This window comes from Lampetra fluviatilis, chromosome 15 (genome assembly GCF_964198595.1).
Source record: "Lampetra fluviatilis chromosome 15, kcLamFluv1.1, whole genome shotgun sequence".
Lineage (NCBI taxonomy): Eukaryota > Metazoa > Chordata > Hyperoartia > Petromyzontiformes > Petromyzontidae > Lampetra > Lampetra fluviatilis.
The window spans coordinates 8,258,833-8,281,964 of record NC_136289.1 but is presented as its reverse complement, the minus strand read 5'-3'; the positions used below and the strand labels follow the sequence as shown (position 1 = coordinate 8,281,964).

At 44.6% G+C, this 23,132-nt stretch overlaps 1 protein-coding gene across 4 annotated transcripts in view; it reads right to left on the bottom strand.

Annotated features, from left to right (window-relative positions):
- DCLK1 (doublecortin like kinase 1) overlaps positions 1–23,132 on the bottom strand; it is a 65,467-nt gene that overhangs the window by 6,356 nt on the left and 35,979 nt on the right. For 3 of the 4 annotated variants that reach the window (XM_078863113.1, XM_078863110.1, XM_078863112.1), the window contains 12 exons: positions 21,260–21,310; positions 18,549–18,643; positions 15,106–15,199; positions 13,849–13,957; positions 13,045–13,102; positions 11,948–12,067; positions 10,909–11,055; positions 9,730–9,863; positions 8,238–8,315; positions 6,732–6,831; positions 6,192–6,272; positions 4,787–4,900 (listed from right to left, as the gene is read on the bottom strand). In XM_078863113.1, coding sequence (XP_078719239.1) covers positions 4,787–4,900; positions 6,192–6,272; positions 6,732–6,831; positions 8,238–8,315; positions 9,730–9,863; positions 10,909–11,055; positions 11,948–12,067; positions 13,045–13,102; positions 13,849–13,957; positions 15,106–15,199; positions 18,549–18,643; positions 21,260–21,310 — 1,181 coding nt within the window. Of the gene's footprint in view, positions 1–1,015; positions 1,030–4,786; positions 4,901–6,191; positions 6,273–6,731; positions 6,832–8,237; positions 8,316–9,729; positions 9,864–10,908; positions 11,056–11,947; positions 12,068–13,044; positions 13,103–13,848; positions 13,958–15,105; positions 15,200–18,548; positions 18,644–21,259; positions 21,311–23,132 lie in introns of all 4 variants that reach the window. The other variant, XM_078863114.1, reaches the window with a different exon arrangement.

Genomic DNA, 23,132 nt, shown 5'->3' with positions numbered 1-23,132 from the left:
TTCATAAATTGTCAGCTTTTAAAACATCATGACATGGTATATGTTGGTCAAGGGAAGAAGTGAGTCTGGTCGTTGTCATCTGGGTGCCGTTTTTAATGCAATACTAACACGAAATCCAAAATGACCTCAAATAAGACATTTTGTTGCCACTCGATTTTTGAGTGGAAAATCTGTTTGCCAGGCAATGCCCTGCTACTCACAAAGTGGTGCCAAAGGCTCAATTCCACGGGGCACACGTGGATATTGCTGAAATGACAACAAGCCCAAACGCTAATGCATGGGGGGGGGGGGGCGAAGGCAATTAAAATTTAGTCAGTGGGCAACATCTGACATTCAACAAAATTATGCCAATCATAATCGTATTATTTGTTTAACTCGTCCACTAATGTCCCACCCAGACCAATACATGCCATTAATCTTTTAAACGCACTTACAACGAATTTATTTTCCAATGTTTGTCTCAGCCGCGGTTCATTGTAACATATTGGGCTGGTTTACATCTTTTTCCTTCAATAGTTCTATCGTGATTTTTTTTTGCAATCTATTTTCTTGAAACATGCCTGCCAAGTTTATTATTTTCCGGTAATTTGGTGGCTGAGCTGAAGAACATCAGCACAGCCTCAAGGTGTGGAAAAGTCCTTGTTAAAAAAAAAACCATGGCTATAATACGGAACCAAGACCCACAGAGAATCTCATGAAAATGTCCATTATAAAAAATAGCAATCACTTCATTGACAGCAAAAGACGCTGCTAACAATGACAATTTAAACGCATATGCTTTGAGCTGAGTGAGGACCGTAGCAACACAGCGCTTATAGAAATCCCCACTCACTGTGGATGGTTTAAGATTTTCTGGCAGACAATTACAATTGTTTTACATGTAAATAAACAAAAATCTACGTTCTGGGATTTACAATGATGTGATATAAAACAAATGGGCCTTTTTGTCGTATTACACCATTGTTTTTTTTTGTCAGGGAGGAGCTGGGGTGAGAGTCGGTGGACACATACATACCATTGTGTGGGGATCTAACAAGAAGATTAACCAGTCACAGGTGATGGGTGGGGTACGGTTAGGGGAGGGGATTTGGGAGAGGACAAGGGACAGACACAAATCACTGCGTCAAGGCTGCGAGGGACAACGACCGACGATTAGACACTGACAGACAAGCAGCCGGGGTGAAATGCTGAAAAGGAAAACAGATTTGAGTTACGAACGACGCACGGCGCACGCTCCTCCCACTTTGACAATGTCTGACAAGGTGGCCCGGAAACACGGGTGTCAGAGATACCAAGCTGGCCCAACTGAGATCCTGGGTTTGAATCTGGGTTTCAGGTGCCTATGATTAAATCAGGTTCAGTCAAGTGAGGCAAGATGATGCTCAGCTTGGAGAGGAGCTCCATCAAACATCCTGATCTCAAACATCATGTAAGCTCAGCAGGTCTGAGCCTGATTGGTACTTGAATGGGCGACTATTTTTTAATTCCATGTTCGAGGCCGTGGGTTGGAAGCTGGCCAGATGGCAGTAAGCATATTCTTAGGTTTTTTTCGGTAAAGTCACGTAGGTAAAACATTAAAATTAATAAAAGTAAAATAAAATAAAAATCACGACGTTTTACCTACGTGACTTTACCGAAAAAAACCTAAGAATATGAATCCTTGCAGTCACGAAAGCTTCAAATCTGGCAGTAAGCAATTTATTCTTCAATCTATCTGTGTGAATATGTGAATGCTATTCCACCTTGTATGTGTGGATTTTCTCCAGGCACTCCAGTTTCCTCAGACATGCCAAAAACTCATTATATGAATTGGCCAAACATTTTAATGCATGACCCTCCTGAAAAAAGATATATTCTTCAAACTCAGAGGAGCTTTCCTGTATGAATAAAAGGGGCATTAAATGCAGGGATCAATTCAAAATAAAACTGTGACTGACACGACACGGAGTCTTTTGACGGGATAGCAGCGCCAGTTGCTGCTGATGACGGAGACAATCATGGCAAATAAAGACAGTGATTATTAAAATAGGCGTCGAACATGTCTATATACCGGCGAGACAAATTACCATTGCTATAGCAGAGGTAATGATGAACACACACACACACAGACATTTGCACTGAGTTTGAAATCACCACTTGGCTTCACTCGCTGGGATTTGGGGGTTGTTTGGGCCACTATTAGTGGCCCTTTGCATGTTTATACGCGTGCAATGTTTCTGCTCGGCGACTCTTATTGATAAAATCGTATTTTAACCGACACCTGGCTTCTTCAAGTTGTTATTAGCTCAACGCTCTTTGTCACTGAGAGTGACTGTGGTGTCTCACACGGCTATACCAGGTGTAGCCACAAGGGGGCAGGCAATACACACATACGCACACTATACAGTAGTCACATACGCACACTAGCTATTAACAACGATTCCTTCTAGATTTATGCAGTACAGACAAACCTCGCATTAGCACGTCAATTATTTATCATATAGGTTTCCCTCACTTTATGCGGGTTATGTTTGTGCGATTTCGCATACATATGCGACTCATCCATTTCAACACAAAATTCACTCTCTGAGGTTTGAATTCACTCCATATGCGGCTATGCGGTCAGACATGGGACAATATTGTGTTTTGTGTGTACTGTTTGTACTGTGTGTCCTGTATGCGCTAGTCGGCAGGCAGTCGTCTCGTGCAGTTTCGCTTTGTGTGCCTTTTTTTACGCATCGACCGCACAAAGCGAGGAGAAACCTGGGCAATAATCAGTATGTGTTGTATTGAAACGGTCAATTGCACAGTAACAGAATTACAGCACAAGAAACAAAACCTGAGAATCGTGGGCAGGTCAATATCATGTCTCATACATATACTCTCTCTCACCTGAAGACGATTGCTTGTGTTGCGATCGAAACGTCGTGATATTTTTTTTGTATTTTTCTATCTACGTGGCTTTACTGAAAGACCCATAGAATATCTACATTTCTCTTGTAACCTCATGGCCACGCAAACACCCACATATATACTGTATATAAAACATTAAAAAAACCAAAAGCGGCAATGGCTTCCCCCTCATTTACAAATGGCATGTAAATAGCACAAATGGTATGTTTGGCAAAATTATAAAATTCACACAATTGTCAGTGTTGTATTTGTAGTTTTATCAGTTTCAGCCTCGATGCGTCTATGCCTCTGCATACGCACACACATTTGTTTCGCAAAGTAACACAATCTTCATCTATGTAGGCAAGTCGGCTTAAGTCTCCAATTAATCATGTACATTTTGTGTGGCCACCTCCACTCTGAATCCCTCCCCACTCCCCACCCCCTGTGAAAGCAGACGCTGCTCCGTGTGGCGTTGAGGCCCTTATTTGGACTCTTCCGCCACATCCTGATCTTTCATGACCCTTTCGTCCCGTTTCTCCATTCTAGTTCCATTCTATTCCTCTTATTTCCCATTCTTCTCTCTTCCCTTTACCATAAATTTTTCTTTCTCCAAATATGACCTCCATGCCTCTACTCCCCTTACCGTGGTGTGCCACAGGTAAAATGTTCCTAGTGCACACAAAAAGGATCGCCTTCTTAGTATTTACAAAGGGGCGCACTGCCAATGGTGTGGATTCACAGCGTTTGCCTTTAGACGATAGGGCCACATGCTGTTAGTGAGCACGCATACCCAATACAAACACAGAGAGTAGACAATGATTTAACATATAAAAAACAATAATCACTCAACTAATCAGTCAACTGAATTAAGTACGCTATCTCCTGCAATAAAAATGCATTTTGACTTAATAACAAGAAATCACATTTGCAGTGCACTTTTAATTGAAGAACCATAATCAAAATATGAATCATACAACATTGAACCATTTAGCACATGATTCTTATGGCAGTACCCCGGGGTACCAAATAATACTAAATGGCCGAGGCAATTAAATATTTTATTTCTGGGACACTATTTTTCCCAGGGGTGTACTTCACTCCACGACTGGGGTAGCAATCAATCTGAAATCAGTGCCACTCCGCAATGTCTAAACGCCAAACATCAGCATAAAAAATCCGTTATCGAAAAATTCAACTTTAAATAGTGCATCGTGTAAAGCTCGTCGAGATGAGTCGATTGCCGCATGGCCGACCATCAACAGACTAAACGTGACTGCATCACGGACATTATGCGAGAGCCGGGGTACTATGGTACCCCGGGGTACCGCCATGAGGTTCATATCATGTTCTCTGGCATCATCCTACCACACTCAAATATTAGCTATACAGCAAATAAATATTCACCAAACATTCCTTATTCATAAGCAATGGCCATTTTGAATAACATTTTTAAAAAGTAATGTTTTGAGGCTAAGGGGATGTGTTGGAAGATGGTTCCATGATGTTCGACCTAACTTAACAAAAGTTCTGTTACTGGTGTTAGCCAGTAGGGTTGGCGGGGATACCAGGAGAGAGCAGAGTCCGCTGGTTGTAGTACCCGAGATCGGTGCAAGGAGGTGCAAAGTAGTGAAAGGAGAGGGCAGTGAAGCAAAAACCGTTATTGTATCATACTTCCATGCCCCCACCATCTATGCTCCATGCTTTGACCACATGCACTGACCAGTGTCATGAATCCTGGTCAAAAAAACTTCCGCGACCCGCACGGCGTGGAAAGTGGATGCACGTAGAGCAATACGTACAAGGAGGCGCACGCCTCATTATTCACACGTGAAGGTGACATTTGGAGTTTCTTCTCTTAAAAAATATGCACGGCCGCCATCCTCGGGCCGGCACAGCGGCGCGTAGGGCTTACGGTAATGACGGCGATTCCGGCGCTCGAGAGCCCACCCACTTTGCCCGCGTTGAAGTGCTTCTCGATCTTCCCTTTGACCGACATCCTCATGTCCTCGTCCTGCGCCACGTCATCCTGCGAGCAACACGCGCATGCCCTCACGTCGTCGCGAGATCACGGGGGCCTCGACAGCGGGCAGGCCGACGGGTGGGTGGTGGGTGGATGGGTGGGCGGTGGCCCGCCGCCATCGGTTACTTTCCGGTGATCTGCTGAAACAGTACGCTGCCCCTGTCCAGCAACTTTGATCCACCAAATTCGGGCACCTGAGTGTACCATGGATAAATCTGCGTTCAGTGGGTGATAGAGCCCAGTCTGTTCGGGATGCTACGCTAGTCAAGGTTTTTAGGGCTTGTCTGAAAACACATTTATTTTCTCTTGCATATCCGTCTGTGGAGTGTTGTTTTCCTTTTAGTGTTAGTGTTAAGGGTTTCTACTGGAATTGTGTTGGAAAGCGCTGTGAGGCCTTGTGTGAATGGCGTTAGGAAGGAAAGACCTTGTCGTGTTCGTCATTAAAAACACTGTTTTACGAAATTGAAACGGTAGTCTCTTGAATATACGGGGGAATTTAAACGTACATTTGCCAAAAAAAAAAAAGTACCCAAAATATTACTTCATTGGAAAAGACATTGCAGCAACCACTGCCTCTACTTCAAAACATAGCAGGATCTTCCTGGAAGAGAGCTTAGACTCAGGCTTTGCTGGTGAATTAAAAGGTTGTTGAATTGAATGGGGAGGAGGTGTTAGCCAGGATACAACAATAACAATGGACAAGAGAAAACATGTAAATTAAGTTGTAAAAACGTATTTATTACTTATATATGTCAAACAAACTGTGAATTTGGGCTTTTCAGTGTTCTGTGTTTGGTAAGTGACTATGTGCGTGTATCAGTTTATGTGGCCAGGGGGAATGGTGGTAGAGTGGTTTGCACCCTGAGCTACAATACTAGTGACCTGGACTTAATTCTTGTTCACACACAATAGCTGTATCTAATTTAGATTATCCTAGCATGAAATAAGTAAGTAGCATGGTGTGTTCATTTTGGAAGATATAGGCAGCGAGGCATGGTGGTAGCCGTAACTGCCTCTTCCTGTGCTGTGCCAGCACTAACAGCAGTTTCCCAGTCGAAATCTAAATAAAAACTGAACAAGCTTAGCTCAAAAAGCCGATGAGACTCGGAAAATCAAGACCAATCCAATTGCTTGCTTTGGGAACGTCTGGAAAGCCAACAGGCCAGTGGACAAAATTATATATATACTTAGAGACACAGAAGAGAATTCTGATCATATGCTTTTACAGATCGAATCTAGGAGTCCTAGCCATAACCTCTCGCTGTGTCGGTGTGCATAAGGGAGGAGCTGCACTCACCGCAACCCAGGGGTGAGCCAACACCTGCTCGGCGGAGAACCGTTTATCCACGTCCACCTGCAGCATCCGAGAGATGAGCTCCTGCAGGGAGACACGCATAGATAGTCCGCCACCCGGGCATCATTATCGCCAGGTCACAGATATCACACCCACAACACACAACAGACAAACCACCCCCACCCCGCTCGTATAGCCTGCCCAGGCTTTTGGGGCAAGTGCTGTTGGTGAGTACCCTACGAAGGCCGGCATGGCACGAGGAGGTGAGTGGCCAGCACCACGCCTGGCTGCCTTTGTCTCTCCAATGCTGATGTTTATACACCGAACCAGGTACTTATTTAAGACTGCGTATACTGAGGAAAGGCCCAGGCCCGGTTCAAATATCTGCCACTGTTATTGGTCGTGAGCAGCAATCGAACCCGGTCCACTATATTCGTAGCGCAGTTAACTAATCACTTTATTACCGCTCCCCACACATATTTCACACAAAAATACACACACACACACAGGCGCACACACAGAGTACAAGTGTGGTATACAAACCTTAGCAGTGAGTGAGATGTTATCCCAGTATGGGGATGGAAAGTCCAGCTGCCCCACCAAGATCTGATCAAAGAGGGCCTCCTGGTCATCGCCGTCACTCCTGCACACGGCACATCATCATCATCATCAACATCACAAGGCCACAATACACTTTTATCAGCAGAACACACAATTCCCCGATGGCATGTACATATACAGGCCTTACGCCAATCCACTGCTGGATGAGGGCCTTGCCAAGATCGTGCATATCATAGGGATTATTTGACCATACTTCACCATGCTGCCAGTACCGGATTAAGCTAGTGGGGGGCCTGTAGCACATCTTATAAAGGGGCCCTAAATAAAAAACACACGTAAATATTAAACACATAAATGTTTAACTTGCATAGTAAAGTAATTCTATTTTTTTATTTGCTATACAGCCAGATGACAAATCGCTAACCTTAAACACCCAGTCGTTCATAAAAGTTGAAGGCAGTATCGTACTATAGTAATAGAGCAAGTGCAGAATCACTGAACCGGAATTAATAGATTGAGAGCATTTAGCGTGGGGCCCTTGAAAGTACGGGGCCCGTAGCATATGCTACTTTTGCTACTAGGATAATCCGGCACTGCATGCTTCACAGCGTGGGTTGGTGAAGGCAGGGAGGCATAGACGTTGGAGCAAAGTACAGCACAACAATGGATTTTTATGCAGCCAACGAGCTGCTGCCCTGACAGGATATGTTCACATTACAATTTTAAAGATTTATTTAGACTTAAGCCTGGGAAGGATTACGACATTTTACTGTGGCATTAAATTATGCACATTATAATATATTATATAGTATACTGAGAAAAAGTGACTGCTTGAGCTTGTGAAAACATACTGCTAATTAGTCCTGAAATAAGACTTGAGGTGTAAATAAGTGTAACTGTGAACTACATCCTTGTTAAAGCTTGACTTAAAGCTTTCGTGACTGCAGGAATTCATATTCTTGGGTCTTTCGGTAAAGCCATTTAGAAAAATAATACAAATAAAAATAATAAAAATAATCACGACATTTCGATCACAACACAAGAAATCGTCATATATATTCCCAGCAGCTCTACCGCGATATTTCTCATCTGATGACGATTGCTTGTGTTGCGATCGAAACGTCGTGATAATTTTTATAATTTTTCTACGTGGCTTTACCGAAAGAACCAAGAATATAATATACATTCTTGTTACTTGAAATAGCTTTTCATAATTAAAAGTGATATTAAGTAATGTTGTGTTTTTTCATATATAAGTAAATTATAATCTTAGCATCTTCACGAATATCTAAGTATTTTAAATCCCGATGAAAGCCATTTCTTTTACAAACCCTAGGTATGCACTACGTTGAACTTCTTTCGCAACGTATGTAGCCAACCGTGCTAATTAGAGGTGCAAACCCGAGCATGATGGTGTCAATTAAAAATATCACGATAATGATAACAAGGATAATGACGATGACCGTGATGGTGCAAGGCTGTACTGACGCTCGGAAAGGAGGGAAGCCACACAGGAGGATGTAGGCTATAACTCCCGCTGCCCAGATGTCCACCTTGAGGCCGTAACTGCGGGAAAGAGGGCAGACGAACGTTAAGTCACAAACGCTGAGATGTAAAGGCCCTGGGCTTAGAAAACACACAACTGACATGACGGTGTGAGACCTGGTGTCATGATGAGGTCAAATTCAAACTCCCTCTGACTTCAGGATTCAGCTGAAGGTGCCGGCACTTATTCAGAATGGCGCACGAGGCACCGTGACCCGTGCACCGCACCGCCGAGTTCACGATTGAAAAAGGATTTAGTCTGTTTTGCGAAATGTGTGGCCATTACAAATTATTTCATTATTAAATATCAAACGTCAAGGTCGTCTGAAATTATAGCATGGTTTACTTAATGTTGCGGCAAAAAACAGGTCCCTGCGGGGTGGGCTGGTAGGAACGAATAACCAAAGAATATAAACATAATGTATTATTACACTTGTTTAGCCAGGAAAGCCTCACTGAGTGTAAAGGTTTTTGTAGGGTCCTGCCAAGTGTTTGCAGTAGAGGGCGATGTTGCTACACCTAATCGGACGATACGAAGGGAGAGTTTGAGGCCTAGTTCTAGGCTTTAGGCCTAGCTGTAGGCCTTAGGCCGCTATGAGTTAATTTTTTATTTAAATGTTTTAATTATTAATGTAAAAGCTTTAAATGTAAATGTTTCTATTTAAAAACATCAGGGAATGTAACATTGTTAAACATTAACTCCCTTTCACACACGCGGGGGTACGATACGAAGGGAGAGTTTGAGGCCTAGTTCTAGGCTTTAGGCCTAGCTGTAGGCTTTAGGCCGCTGTGAGTTAATTTTTAATTTAAATGTTTTAATTAAAATCTATCTCAGGGAATTATAAGGGAATGTTACACTTGTTTAGCCAGGAAAGCGTCACTGAGTCTAAAGGTTTTTGTAGGGTCCTGCCAAGTGTTTGCAGTAGGGGGCGATGTTGCTACACCTAATCGGACATCGGACGGACGGACGATATAATCTTTTGTAGGCTGGTTCACTTCGTTCCTACCAGTATTAGCAGACTATAATATCAGCAAAGCCGAAATATTTTTACAATTCTCATCTGCTGGGTCTGTTGTACTGCATGAGATGTAAGCTCTCCAAGAAAATAAAAAAGGAGGAATTCGCATAACTTAAAAAAATTTACAGTTAAAAATTTCATTTACAGAAACATGATGTCACATTATAAAGAGTGCATGTGGTGCTTCGACGGCATCATTACGGTTCACCTACTGTGCTTTCAAATGCTCTCTTTTCCACGAGCAAAGCTCCAAGCAAAAGCCAGAAGGCTCGGAAGGCACAACCTAGGCGTGCGTCTACAAGATAAGAAGCTAAAAGCCCCACACGACAGCGACGACACAAGAGAGCGACAGGAGAGAGTGACAGGAGCGAGCGACAAGAGAGTGACACAAGGGCGTGCTGGCGAGGCGGTCGCACCCGGACTCGGCAATGATCTCGGGCGCGACGTAGGTCGGCGTGCCGCACACGGTGTAGAGGGGGCCGTGCACCACCGTGGCCAGGCCAAAGTCCCCCAGCTTCAGAGACTTGCTGCCGTCTTCGTACTCGCACACCTGCGGCACACACCGGTGGCAGGTGAGTGGTGGCGTGGGCAGCACAATGGCACAGCGCGGCTGCGGGTGCCACAGTCAAAGGTGCAGCCCTGCGATTTCTTGTTCACGCCACTGCTGGCAGAAGGGCCTCCACTAGAGGGAGCTCTAGAGAGAGCCCCCTCTATTAAGTGTATTTCGCCTACTCTTCCAATCTGGCCAGACGTCTTGGAACAAGTGGAAGTACCCGCACTTTAGCCTACCGCGTGCGACCCGCTGATCGACTGACTGTGATTGAGCCCATTTATACTGCTGGGTGGAAAGACACGGAGGGAGGGGGGGGATTTAAGACATTTTCCCATTGTTTCAACTGTCGCACTTGGAGATCAAACCAGCAAACCCTGGATTGCAAGTCCCGTTTGTGCTCAGCTCTCCCCGACACTAAAAATTCCTGTAAACAGGGAGGTAGAAGCCGACTGACAGAAGTTTAAATAGTAAAATGTATTATTATTACGAATGCATACTTTTTCTGATGAAATAAAATCTATCGTCCACTAAAAACAATGTCAGTGAAGTGATGCTGGAGCGGAGGGGGCGAGTTCGAAAAATACTTTGTTAACAGAAGCAGGGAGTCAAACCTGCATCATTCACGCGTGCAACAAAGCTGTTTGAGCGTCTTATTCCCCCTCAGCTACAGCGTCTCCACTCAGAAGATACTGATTGTCTCTCTACTTAACATGCGCACCACTGCCGCAGCCTCGCGACCCAATGGCCCTCCCCGGCATTGGACGTTGCCCTCCCTCAATGTAAAACGGTGGCATCGCTCCAGGAACGGCTCTCGCTGTGGCCTCGGCTGCTCGTCACGTGTCTATCCCAGTCTACCAGTACCTTGGATATTATTCACTGGGAAACTAAGCCATGTGGTACAGGATGTACGTATGATGAACTTCTTTCGCACCGTACGTAGCCAACCGTGCTAATCGGAGGTGCGGGGAAGGACAAAAAACTAAACACAAAATTCAGTTGTAAAGAAATAAATTTTCAATCTAGATTAGATGCCAGCACGTACCAGCAGATTTTCGGGCTTGATGTCGCGGTGCGTGATGTTGAGCGCGTGCAGGTAAGCCACCGCGCTGGCCAGGTTGTAGAGCATTCCACTGGCATCGCGTTCCGTGTACTTTGTGGACGACGTGATGGCGTCAAAGAGGTCCCCGCCCTGCGAACACGCGGAGCAGCCCGCACACGACTCGCCGGCTGTAACCCACTCGCCACGCCCGCGTGCGATGAAAAATGTTGAAGAGGTAAAGGTGCAGCCATGCAATTTCTCGCTCAAGCCACTGCTGGCTGAAGGGGCTTCCACGAGATGGAGCTTTCGAGAGGCTCTCTAAGAGGGTATTTTGCCTACTCCTCCATGCCAGACATCTTGAAAAAGTATGGAAAACCCACAGTTTATCCAATAAATAGACTAATTGTGGTGTACTGATTTATACTGCTGGATTGGATTATTCCATTTTGGACACTTCAACATTTTGGTTTGATTGATATACAATTAACAATCTATGTAAGATATTAACACGGCTAAAAAACGTATTTTTAAGTGACTTCATTAATAATTCTGTGATGAAATTATCTGCGGCTGTTTTCTGACGTAAGGATCGTAGCTGCCAAGTTCGAAGTGAAAATGCATGCAAGTATGTTGAACTTCTTTCGCACCGTACAAAGCCAACCGTGCTCATCGGAGGTAAAACGTCTTCATCTCATGACATGATCTAGATAGCACAACTGTGAAATAACTGGGGATGAACAACATTTATTTAGAGTTCCTTAAAATCAAACATGGAACAGGCCAACCAGCCCAAATGGGACCCTACTGCAAATGAGTTTTTCAGACTCAGAGGTACTTTTGATTAAACCCTATTTACCGGGACGCACTCCGACTAAGGATGCATTGTTGATATTATTCATACTAAAATGCTAATATGAATAAAAGACCTACTGTTTTTGTGAATAAATAACGTAACGCATATTTAATTCATAGGGCTCTCTGGAGTTTTGGGGCCTGGATAGATGTCCCCTTTGCCTCCGCTTAAATTAAGCCCTGGGCACACCTTGACGAGCTCCATGACCATGTAGAGCTCGGAGGGTGTGTCCACCTCCTCGACGAGCAGGATGATGTTGGGGTGCTTGACGCGCCGCAGGATGGACACCTCGCTCTCGATCATGTGCTCCTGGGGGCGGGGGGGGATGACGTTGACGCCGCCGTAGTCAAATTTGGCTGTGATGCGGCGACGCCTCAAAACGGCGTCGCGCGAACGACCACGGCAAACGAGTGGCCGCGTTGCGCAAAAATACTCAGCTCCAAGGAGGCTTGATAACCTGTGCCATGTGACATATCATGTCGTATATCCGTACCCCTCATGAATTTATGAAGAAATTGACCACAAGTGAGACTGGGACTAAGACTGGTCCGTGTTTTTAATTCGAGGCGGGCAATTCTATTTCCAGAGCACTCGCAAACATTTCACGACGTTGTCTTTGCAGCTGCGCTAGAATCCGTTGCCATGAACACTTACAGCCCTTCTGTCAATCCAATCTTGGGTGAGGCCCTCCCCATGCCACACAAGTCGTAGCAGTTATTTCACCTGACTACATCACGCTCGTCAATGCAGGTTGGTAAAAGCGGGAAGCATTAACATTCGAGCACTGCGCAGTACACCAATGGAGTTTGCTGCGATGCCTCATACTGACAACATAGCGCCACAACAGAATATAGAGAACCTGTATTATGCATGGTGGTCACCCATTGAAATTGCACGTGCTGTACATATAAGATGAACCAAGTAAAAAATCCAAGTGACCCCATAATTACACAGGCACTGGGGAGTACTTATTTTTGTTGATGGTCCTAATTAAGTGGTTAAAATTCCACATTCCTATGGCCGGTACCAGTCCCATCATAGTACAGCCACTATTGTTGGCTTCCCACTGATTGGTGCCTGGATCTTATCCATGTGGTGTTGAATCCATTAACACCAGAGGAACGATGATGACAATTTGGGCTGAGATGACATTGCCTGGGATCTGAACTCATAATTTCACGACTAGAGTCATGCTGCTCTCCCGACTGAGCTATGTCCCAACCCCATGCTCAACATGCAAGCGCAATCTACAGAGATATACCGTGCAAACACAAGCAAATGCTTACCTTCCCCTTACACTTTGCTTTGTCAATGATTTTCAGGGCATATTCGTGTCCAGAGGATCTGCACAGAACACAAACATTGTGCATCATTCATCAACATTACATCATTAACTCAACACAACAGGCGTGTTATTTACAGTGGGAGACAGAGACACATCCATCATGGCACTCGGTACCATTCCCAACGATCGCTCATAAACGTTCCTCATAGCCAAGCACACGAGCCGGCGGTGCGGCATGCAATAAAACATTTCCCTGAACGACCAGCAGAGTGAGCTCAATGCCCACCACACTCACCCTTGACTATCCCTCGCAGAACAAGATTTGGGTTGCTTATATGAAACACAAGTAAATCGAAAAACATTTGAAAAATAAAACGAGCTCATATCAATAAATAAATAAAGCGAACAAACGAATTTTACACAAAACAATGTACAGCTCCTTTGTCAATAGATTAGGGCCTCCACATGCCACGTAGGAAGTGGGAGTTATATGACCATACTTCACCACACCAATGAGTGCGACTTGGTGAAGGCACAAAACATAGATGTTGGAGCATGTTACGGCAAAGAACAGATTTTTCTGCACTTCCCTCTGCTGACAAAAACATAACCGCGAATTTAGCTTTGCTTCTTTGTTTATTAATCTTGCCAGTTGGGATGCACAAGGTTGCGGCTAACGACAGCAAAGGACCGAGCGATTTTTTTGTATTAGCACTGCAGCCGATGAGGGATTAACGGTTGCGTCACCGGCGCCAATTCGACTCTACGGGAGCCCCCGTGGGAGCCGTGTGTCCCCTCCACTCACCGCTCGATGCACTCCCGCACCACCGCAAAGTTTCCGTCACCGATCACCTTGCCGATTTTGTACTTGGCCGTGATTGCCGATGGAGGGTGGAACTTTCCTCCATTAATAACTGGGGTTGGGGTGGAGGAATAACAAAGAATTGAAACGTCCGTGCCTCCGATTAGCACGGTTGGCTACGTAAAGTGCGCAAAAGAAGTGACCTTCACGTCTTCATAGCCCAGAGCAGAAGAGGGTCAAGTGTAAGATGGCGGCATTCACATGACTAATGCCATCAACACATCTATCAATGATCTCGTGGTCCCCAGAGCAACAACTAATCCATGCCTTAGTGTGGTTGCACCACCTGGACACTGAATAGCAAAGCAATGTATGTATTTTGAACTTCTTTCACACCGTACTTAGCCAACCGTGCTAATCGGAGGTGTCATGGTTATATAACACTGAGAATTATTTTTCGTCCAGTAAATACTTATTGAGCGAGTTCGCAACTACAAATATATTTCACCAAGGGGGAATGTGTAGAAATGGCACGAACTAACATTGGTCGAACGTGGAATTTTAAATGTGAAGTGGAATAGACTCTCAAAAACTGATCAAAACTTAGTGGCTCCCTCAAGACGTTCACGTTTCAGAAAAGAGGCCAAGATGACATCTTATTTTTAAGACATCAAACAGGAAAATGCCGTGGGCTTCAATTACACGATAAAAATTTGTTTTGGCCAAGATCTTGCAGGAACGTAATATAAGGTTTACATCACACCTGATATGTGCACTATGCCTGATGCGCCTCTATGCCCCCACGACATGGATGCACCATCAGTGGCACTAGAACACGTACCGTATGTTCACACCTGGAACTGGGTTCTCTCATCATTGTTTACTTATCTATATACTTCGCGACAAAATGTGCACCGCATGTTAGTAAAATAGTTTATAAGCTTTCGCCTGCTTCTGACCAAAAGTATGAAAAGTAATATCATCCGTCGACATCTGACACTGGTACATTACGAGTGTCTCTCATCTATCAAGAATGGTGGACAAATTATTTCTGATTCACAGTAACAATTGCTTGCCATATTGTGCCCAAGTGAAGTCACTTAATGATAACACTAATGGTGATCCACACGAATTAAAGTGTCTAAAACATACATCTGGAATTGTGGAACTGCTCAAACGTAGCTTCCGTAAACATTTTATTTTTGAGCGAACGTGCAGAGGCCAGGATTGTCGCGGCTCTCACGGCAGACTCGGACTCACCAGAGCCCTCGGGGCTGAGCCCGTTGAGGGAGTCATCTGGCTCGGTTCCCCGCGGGGAGGCGAGGGACGAGTGAGACCCGCTGTACGACGGGCTCTGCCGCCCGTCAGAGGAGGAAAAAGAGGAGAACAAGAGTCATCATCATCAGCCATGATCTTCTTTCACTGCGCTTTCAAATGCGCTTCTGTGGCCGTCTGGAACGCTCTTACATCCGATATTAGGAAGCCACTGGAGCTATGCACTTTAAAATAATCTAGATTGAAAACTCATTTCTTTAGAACTGCTTTTTGTGTTTAGTTTGTTGTCCTTCCCCCGCACCTCCGAATAGCACAGTTGCATACGTGCAGTGCGATAGAAATTCAGCATACATACATACTTTAAGCATGTTGGTATCTTGCTTTTGTGTTATATTCAGTTCAAATATCTCCCCCAGAGTGCGGAGCGAAACGATGGACAGCGTGCCGAACAACACGCGGCACAACGCGAAAACACATCAGACAGCACTACAGCAAAACAGTAACAACCTACGCAGTCACATTCAGTTCAGCTTTCCAAAAGCAATGCAACCTGCTCCAGTCCACCTCTTTGTTAAAAAAAGTTACATCTCGGTATGCCTTCAATGAATCCCGTGGGTACAGATGATTTGATGGGTTTTAAAGTTGTGTCCCTGTGACAAATATCTTCAACTGTTTTGAAATACAAAATGCCTTTGTTTTGCCCCATATATTCATCCTCAATGCAACTTTGCAGCCTTCTTTACTAAATAAAGTTAATGAATAATTTAATGGAAATAATTCATATTTACCAGCAGTCAAACCATTTCTCAGATGATAAGGAGGAAGCACCATAGGTCACATCCGAAGAGGTAAATTCTGCCCTTCGCATTACAAAAAAAATCAAAAGCTCCTGAACCAGATGGGATAACTGTGGACATCGTAAAATAAGCGGGACCAGCTGTCGGAATAAAACGAAGACAGCCAATTGCGTACGTTAACATAAATAATATACCTCAATAGCTGAAAGAAGAATGATAATTATTCCGTTCAAGGAGACACAAAAGTGACTTGAAAATTGGCAGAACAAGTACTGTAGCTTCATATCATGTGTATATAAATTGTTGACGAAGATCGTCATTAACAGGATGGACAATTTAGAGGCCAGCCGATCACTTGAACAAAGTTGGATTTAGAAAGGGTTTGTTTTTAAAACCATCAACCACATACATACTACAAATCAGATTGTATAAATGACAAACGAGTAGCAAACACTAAAATGCATGTGTAGATTAGGATAGGACAATTTGACTCGGTGAATAATGATGCAGTCATCCAAGCTCTTACAAACCGGGGCCTCAATTAAAAATAAATAATCTTAGAAATTATTAAGAATCTCAGGCTGGCCCATGACAACAAAGTCATTATAACAACCAATAGAAATGAATGAGCACTAAACATATCAAACAGTAATAGAGTAAACGGCATTATGTGTACCCCTATATTTTATTAAATATATCAGCCATGACTCATCCACTGCTGGATGACAGCCTTCCCAACCTGGTACCATCTCTTGTGATGTAAGAATCCACCCAGGACCGACACCCGAGTTGATTTCATCATTCCATCTCCTTGATCGCCACAATCTCGGACGAGTAAATTTCCTTGGCTGCCACTTGGCTGTCGTGATTCTTGACCATCGGCAAAATGTAAACTGAAGATAATTTATTGTGAATTGTGAATACTACCAGGGCCAATGCTGCCGGCTTAATCTATACATTGCATGAATATCCAGCTTCTTCTCTTCCCTCGGCCCCCCTTGCTTCACTCCATTGCGGATCAGCGTGGAGCTGGGCTGGGTGCGGCAGCCTGCGTTGATTTACTGCTAGGGAGCTCTGAACGTGGTTGGAATGCCAAATCACAGTGGTGAGAGTGCATGGAGGCAAGGCCTATTCAACGAGCCCGCATTTCCATAACACCCACTGTGCTTTAGGGCGGAGCAGCATGTACCAATGTTCATCTGCTGGTGATTTTACTCATGAGTCATTCAATCTTAAGACACCCAAAAACACCCCTCATCTAAAAATAACAATAATTTCACGGTGTATGGTCACTGCTGTTGTTTCAATGGTTTCGGCCAGAAAGGGGCATGCGTGGCTTGGTGGCTGAGGCAACGTGCTCTCATCGCAGTGCAGAGTTTCGGTCGAAAGTATGAACTCGTCGGGAAAACCATAAACTGGACTGAAAAATTGCACCTTTAAACCGACAAGTCCTCATTTTAAATGCCTCCTGCTATTGAGGGCGTAAGAGTGCACACACACGTGTGCGCGTCGCACAAATTGAGACACCAGTTTATAAAAAAAAAACTGCACCACTAAGCTCTTGCTAATTGCAAAGCACCACATTTTTCTGCGTGGACAGACTGGAAGTAATTTATTGTTCCCCGATAAGGGTGGTTGAGAGCGGATGGGGGGGGGATGTAATTCACAGCATGAAGATGCCATTCCAGAGGGGCGGGCAGGTTGGGACCGCGCGCCAACCCCCTGCGCAAAGGCTGCATCGCACGAGATTTATCGCTTTGCCATGTTCATCGCGCAATGCGTATTCGCGCTCCGCTTTACGAGTCAACGTTATACCGCGCGTTCAGCTCAATTGACATTGTAGACGAAACATACGGCAACTTTTATTGATGTTTAAACCTACTGTTACAAACGAAAAAAAATTGGACATATTGTGTTGTGGGTTCTTTTTTTAATTCAAAAATTAAAATGGGGATAGAGAAAAATACAGAAGCATGTTGTTATTTAATAACCATTTCTAATGGAAAAAATATGTATGCCAAAGTGCAATGCTGCACTGACATTTAAATAATAATGTTATTAATAATTAATATACACCCCTGTGTCAAACCTATCCTGGACAAAACATTTACAGCGTAAATGTTTTGGGTTGATTGACCATACTTTACCATGGTGGTCAAAATAGGTCAGTAAAGGAGAGGTGACCCAGGACCGCTTAAGATGCCGCCGACGTTAGCCACAGCTGATAATCGAACTCAGGTCGCCAAGTTCACAATGCAGTGCAATAACCAATGCGCCACTGCTCTGCCGTTGAAATTAAACACCTTAATGAAAAAAAAACCCAAGTAATTCACTGGCTTGACAGGACCTATAAGTCCTGATCACAGTCTGTTTTTCCCATATCAAATACAGTGAGGGAAAAAAGTATTTGATCCCCTGCTGAGTTTGTACGTTTGCCCACTGTCAAAGAAATGATCAGTCTATAATTTTAATGGTAGGTTTATTTGAACAGTGATAGACAGAAAAACAACAACAAAATCCAGAAAAACGCATGTCAAAAATTTTACAAAATCAGCAGGGAATCAAATACTTTGTTGCTTCACTGTACATGCGCTTTACTCCAACGGATCCCTCCAAATTTCGGCAGCTTACCTTGCGACGACGCAGGCTACCGGGCGAGGTTGAGGCTGGGCTGGGCGACTTGGCCATGCTTGGGGTAGACAACTGGCTGCTCGGAGTACTGGTAACTGTCAAGAATTAATAAGTTACACATGAGAAGACCAATTGAAAGTTTTAAATCAAGAACAATAAGCATTTGATTTACATAAAAGAGATTAGAAGTGTCCGATGGCTCGGCGGGCGGGCAGGGGCAGGCAGGGGCAGGGCACTGATTTGGGTTTGACGAGAGTATAAATCACACAATTCAGATGTTTTACTTAATTTAGCACGTAGAATTTAAAAAAATTACTGCAATGCAACAAACATATTTCTCGAGAAGAACATATGTGAAAGTGCTCCAACTAGAGTTTGGGAACAACAACAAAATATCACGTATAAGGAATCTTAGAAGAAATTGGGAAGAATAAGCAGATTCATTGTCTGTGCAGCCCAAACTTCCACATGTATTGTCTGTTGCAGAAATTTCAATAAATGGACACTTTTGAAACTAAGTATTACTCAACCCAACAAGACGCCCAAAAGGCTAATTTAAAATGTTAACCCCAAGCCAAAAAACGCTGAGATTTCATCTAATTCTTCACACTGTGCACACATATAAGCCGAAATGACCGCACGAGAATCAAACATTTAGTTTTTTCTTATTCCCGGGATGTTACAATGCTGTTTATACAAAGAGAAAGATTGTATTTTATATCCATAGGCTGCTGGGCAACATACTCTTCGTGAGCACCTATTGATGCTGGCATGAAACAAAATTGAATCGTGGGTCCAACAAAACTCACATTCAACTGCTTTTGTCCCTCCAGCACTGATATTGACACACTGCACCAGCACACATTTTTAGGCTAGATTGGCCTTAAAACCATGATACTATGATGCACTAAGGCTATTATAGGAAATCTATAAGACAACTGTAAAGGTAATTGTAAATAATTTCCAAAATCTGGACAAATTTAATCACTGTTCCCCCAAACAGGAAACTAGGATGTCAACTTGCAATTAACCCACAGACATAGGTCACATGACTACTCAAGGTTGTGTGGTCTGTAATCAAATTTTTGCTCATTAAACACACTTATAACAGTTTTCAGTGACAAAACAAAACTCGGTCACTTTATTGCAGTACCATATCAAGTAAATGCGTTGCCGTTGACAATGGCCAGAAGTTACCCCAGGTGATGCTCAGATGTCGTTTGCTATGATCGTGAAAGGCCTTCAACAAAGATGTTCCTTGTCGAGATTGTAGTGTTGTTATTTATCCGCATGGACACTGCTCCGCGTTATTAAACACGCAGACACAAACCGATCCCACACACGCACGACCGTGTGATCCTTTTTGGCCTTTCAGACATCACATCTGCAAGTGCTCGCATGCCGTCTCTGATGGCCTATGAGTAAAGAACGACAAACTCAAGACGAGGCCGTCAAGATTCCCAGGCTTGCAATTAACAGAGCTCATTTATGACATTAATGAGCGCTGTAGTAGAAATAACAAGGTGTGCTGCTCTTCAATTGCCAATTATGGTAGGCATCAGCAGGGTTCCACAAACAAAGAATGCAATTATAACCAGGACATTTTGCTTCAGTTTCTGTCTTCACTAACCTCTGAACAATACTTTTGCCAACTAGGTTATTTCCGAAAACGTTTAAGGGTCTTCCCAACAGATTTAAGCCCTGATAATTGGTTCTTTACCCTTCTATCTGGCAACAAAACTGACACCTTTTTACAAGGAGTCATGTTTGAATAGACCGCAATACCTGCAGTCATAATACAAACAAAAGAACATAACTCTGATAATGTGCACTGTCCTTGAAGTTGATTGGTCCACACCCGAGACAGCTTTCCTTAGAGCCTAGTCTCACATGGGTTGGACCAGATGACGCCAAAAGGCGCACAACTCAACGACAATGCACCATCAGAGTATGAGAGCTCGCGGTCTATTCAAACATGACTCCTTGTAAAAAGGTGTCAGTTTTGTTGCCAGATAGAAGGGTAAAGAACCAATTATCATATTTTTACTGGCAAATGAGGTTCCCATAGTGTAGATGCTTGCCCCGAGCTCTCATACTCTGATGGTGCATTGTCGTTGAGTTGTGCGCCTTTTGGCGTCATCTGGTCCAACCCATGTGAGACTAGGCTCTAAGGAAAGCTGTCTCGGGTGTGGACCAATCAACTTCAAGGACAGTGCACATTATCAGAGTTATGTTCTTTTGATTGTATTATGACTGCAGGTATTGCGGTCTATTCAAACATGACTCCTTGTAAAAAGGTGTCAGTTTTGTTGCCAGATAGAAGGGTAAAGAACCAATTATCATATTTTTACTGGCAAATGAGGTTCCCATAGTGTAGATTTAAGCCCTGTTAACAAAATCCAAGAAATGCAGCGCGTTTCAGAACACGCCCACCGAGTAGATGGAGCGATAAAATCAACGCGTGTGTCAATTCCAACAGAGACTTATTTTTTCCAACTTGCAGACATCTATTTGTAGGTAAAAAAAAACTGAAATATTAAATGACGACAAAGCCAGTGGAATATGTTATAAAACTCCGAGAAAGACTCTGAGAATGGCACATCAGATATCCAACGATTCAATGTGCATCACGGCGGTCAAGAAGAGCAGTGGATTCTGCCCGGGCCCTAAATCACTAGGTATGGTGGGGGTCAGGGAGGGAAGTGCCTTACCAGGTGACCTCACGGGCGATCGAGCAGTAGAAAATATGCTGGATCCTCGTACTGTCCTCGGCATACAGGGGTGGCACAGGGGTAAGACAGCGCACCAACAGACAAAGGACATCACAACATCATGCACACCGCACAAGGAACACATGGAATTATTAATTCTAGAACCTTCGATGTTTTTCACATCATGTACGCTGTATGCAATGGGTTCACGGAGACCCCTGCAGCCCCCTGTAGCTTCTACAATCACCGCAACGTAAAAATAATCGTCGAGTCGTGAATCCCGAATTGTGAGAATGTCATCGTATTGGCAAGAGGGTGAAATGTTACCTCCACACCCGATTATCTGAAATAGCTAGTTAATCAATTCGCACTGGCTACACATATCAAGACTAATTGGCACAAGGCCTTCATTTGGTCACCCTTGGCTCAACAGTGGCTTATATTTTTGTGCTATCTGGTAACATTTGAGATTCACGGTGACATTTTCTAAGTTAGTCCCACCATGCAACTTCAGAACCACTGGGCTTTCCTCAAGTGAATGTTAATTCAAGTTAAAAGTAAAAAAAATGTGTGACGTGCGCAATGACCATAGATTCAGAGTCACGGCAAACCACAGACATGCAGGTATGCAGCCAGAACCGGCGCAAACAAATGCCCAAGCTCTGTGGCCCTATATTTAGAGTAAGCTGAAGCAGCCTAATAAACCCATACATATGTAGTGGTGATACGCGCTGGGTGTATATGTCGTGTGCCAGCGCGTATGTACGGGTGTGTGTGTGGTGACGCGCGCTGACGGGGAGGAGCAGGCGTCAGTGCGCGGGTGGGGGTAGTGCTGCTGATTGGCTGTGTGCCGGTGACGCGCCCAGAGGGAGTGATCGGGTAGCAGCGCGGTGTGATTGGTCGGGGAGTGGAAACACGCGCTGAGCGGAACCGGATCGTAGGGATAGCGCGTGGGGATTGGGTAACTGAGGAGCGGTGCCGACGTTGAGGTCCGCATCCGCTCCGTCTCCCGGGAAGAAGGGGTATATAAGGTGATGCACAGAGGAGCAGGGGCGGAAGTGGAACCATCTAAGAATGAAGACGAAGGTGCAGAGATAGAGCCCGGAGAGGAGAGTAATGGAGAGTAGAGGAGAGTAAGGTATAAGTGTGTAGCCAGCGAGAGAGAACGGTCTACACGAGCGGAGTAATGTATAGTGTGTAGCCAGCGAGAGAGAACGGTCTACACGAGCGGAGTAATGTATAGTGTGTAGCCAGCGAGAGAGAACGGTCTACACGAGCGGAGTAATGTATAGTGTGTAGCCAGCGAGAGAGAACGGTCTACGCGAGCTGAGTAATGTATAGTGTGTAGCCAGCGAGAGAGAACGGTCTACACGAGCCGAGTATGCATACGGTGTAGCCAGCGAGAGAGGAAGGTCTACACGAGCCGAGTATGCATATGGTGTAGCCAGAGAGAGAGATGCAAAGTCTACACGAGGCGAGTGGAGAGTGTAGCAGAGGCGCAGAGTCTACACGAGGCGAGAGAGGAGTGTAGCCGAGGCGCGGAGTCTACACGAGGCACAGAGAGCCGGCAGCACAGAATCCAGAGTCAAGAGAAGCGCATTGTGAAGAAGAGAGGCCACGCGTTGTATTGTTACGAGTCAAGATTTAATAAAAGAAGTGTGTTCCCGTCAAGGAGTTTCCTGCCGTCATTTTCTAATACTTCATCTGGCGTCAGAAGTGAAACGGGCTTCCAAGTATGGAGACGAGGAAGACCCGTAGGACCCACGGGATTGACCGCGAGGAAGACCTGGACGACTCGGGGCCGCTGGTGGCGGGGGGTGAGGAAGAGGACTTGCCCACGCTGCAGGGTCCGTCGACGGCGCCGGCCGAGCGA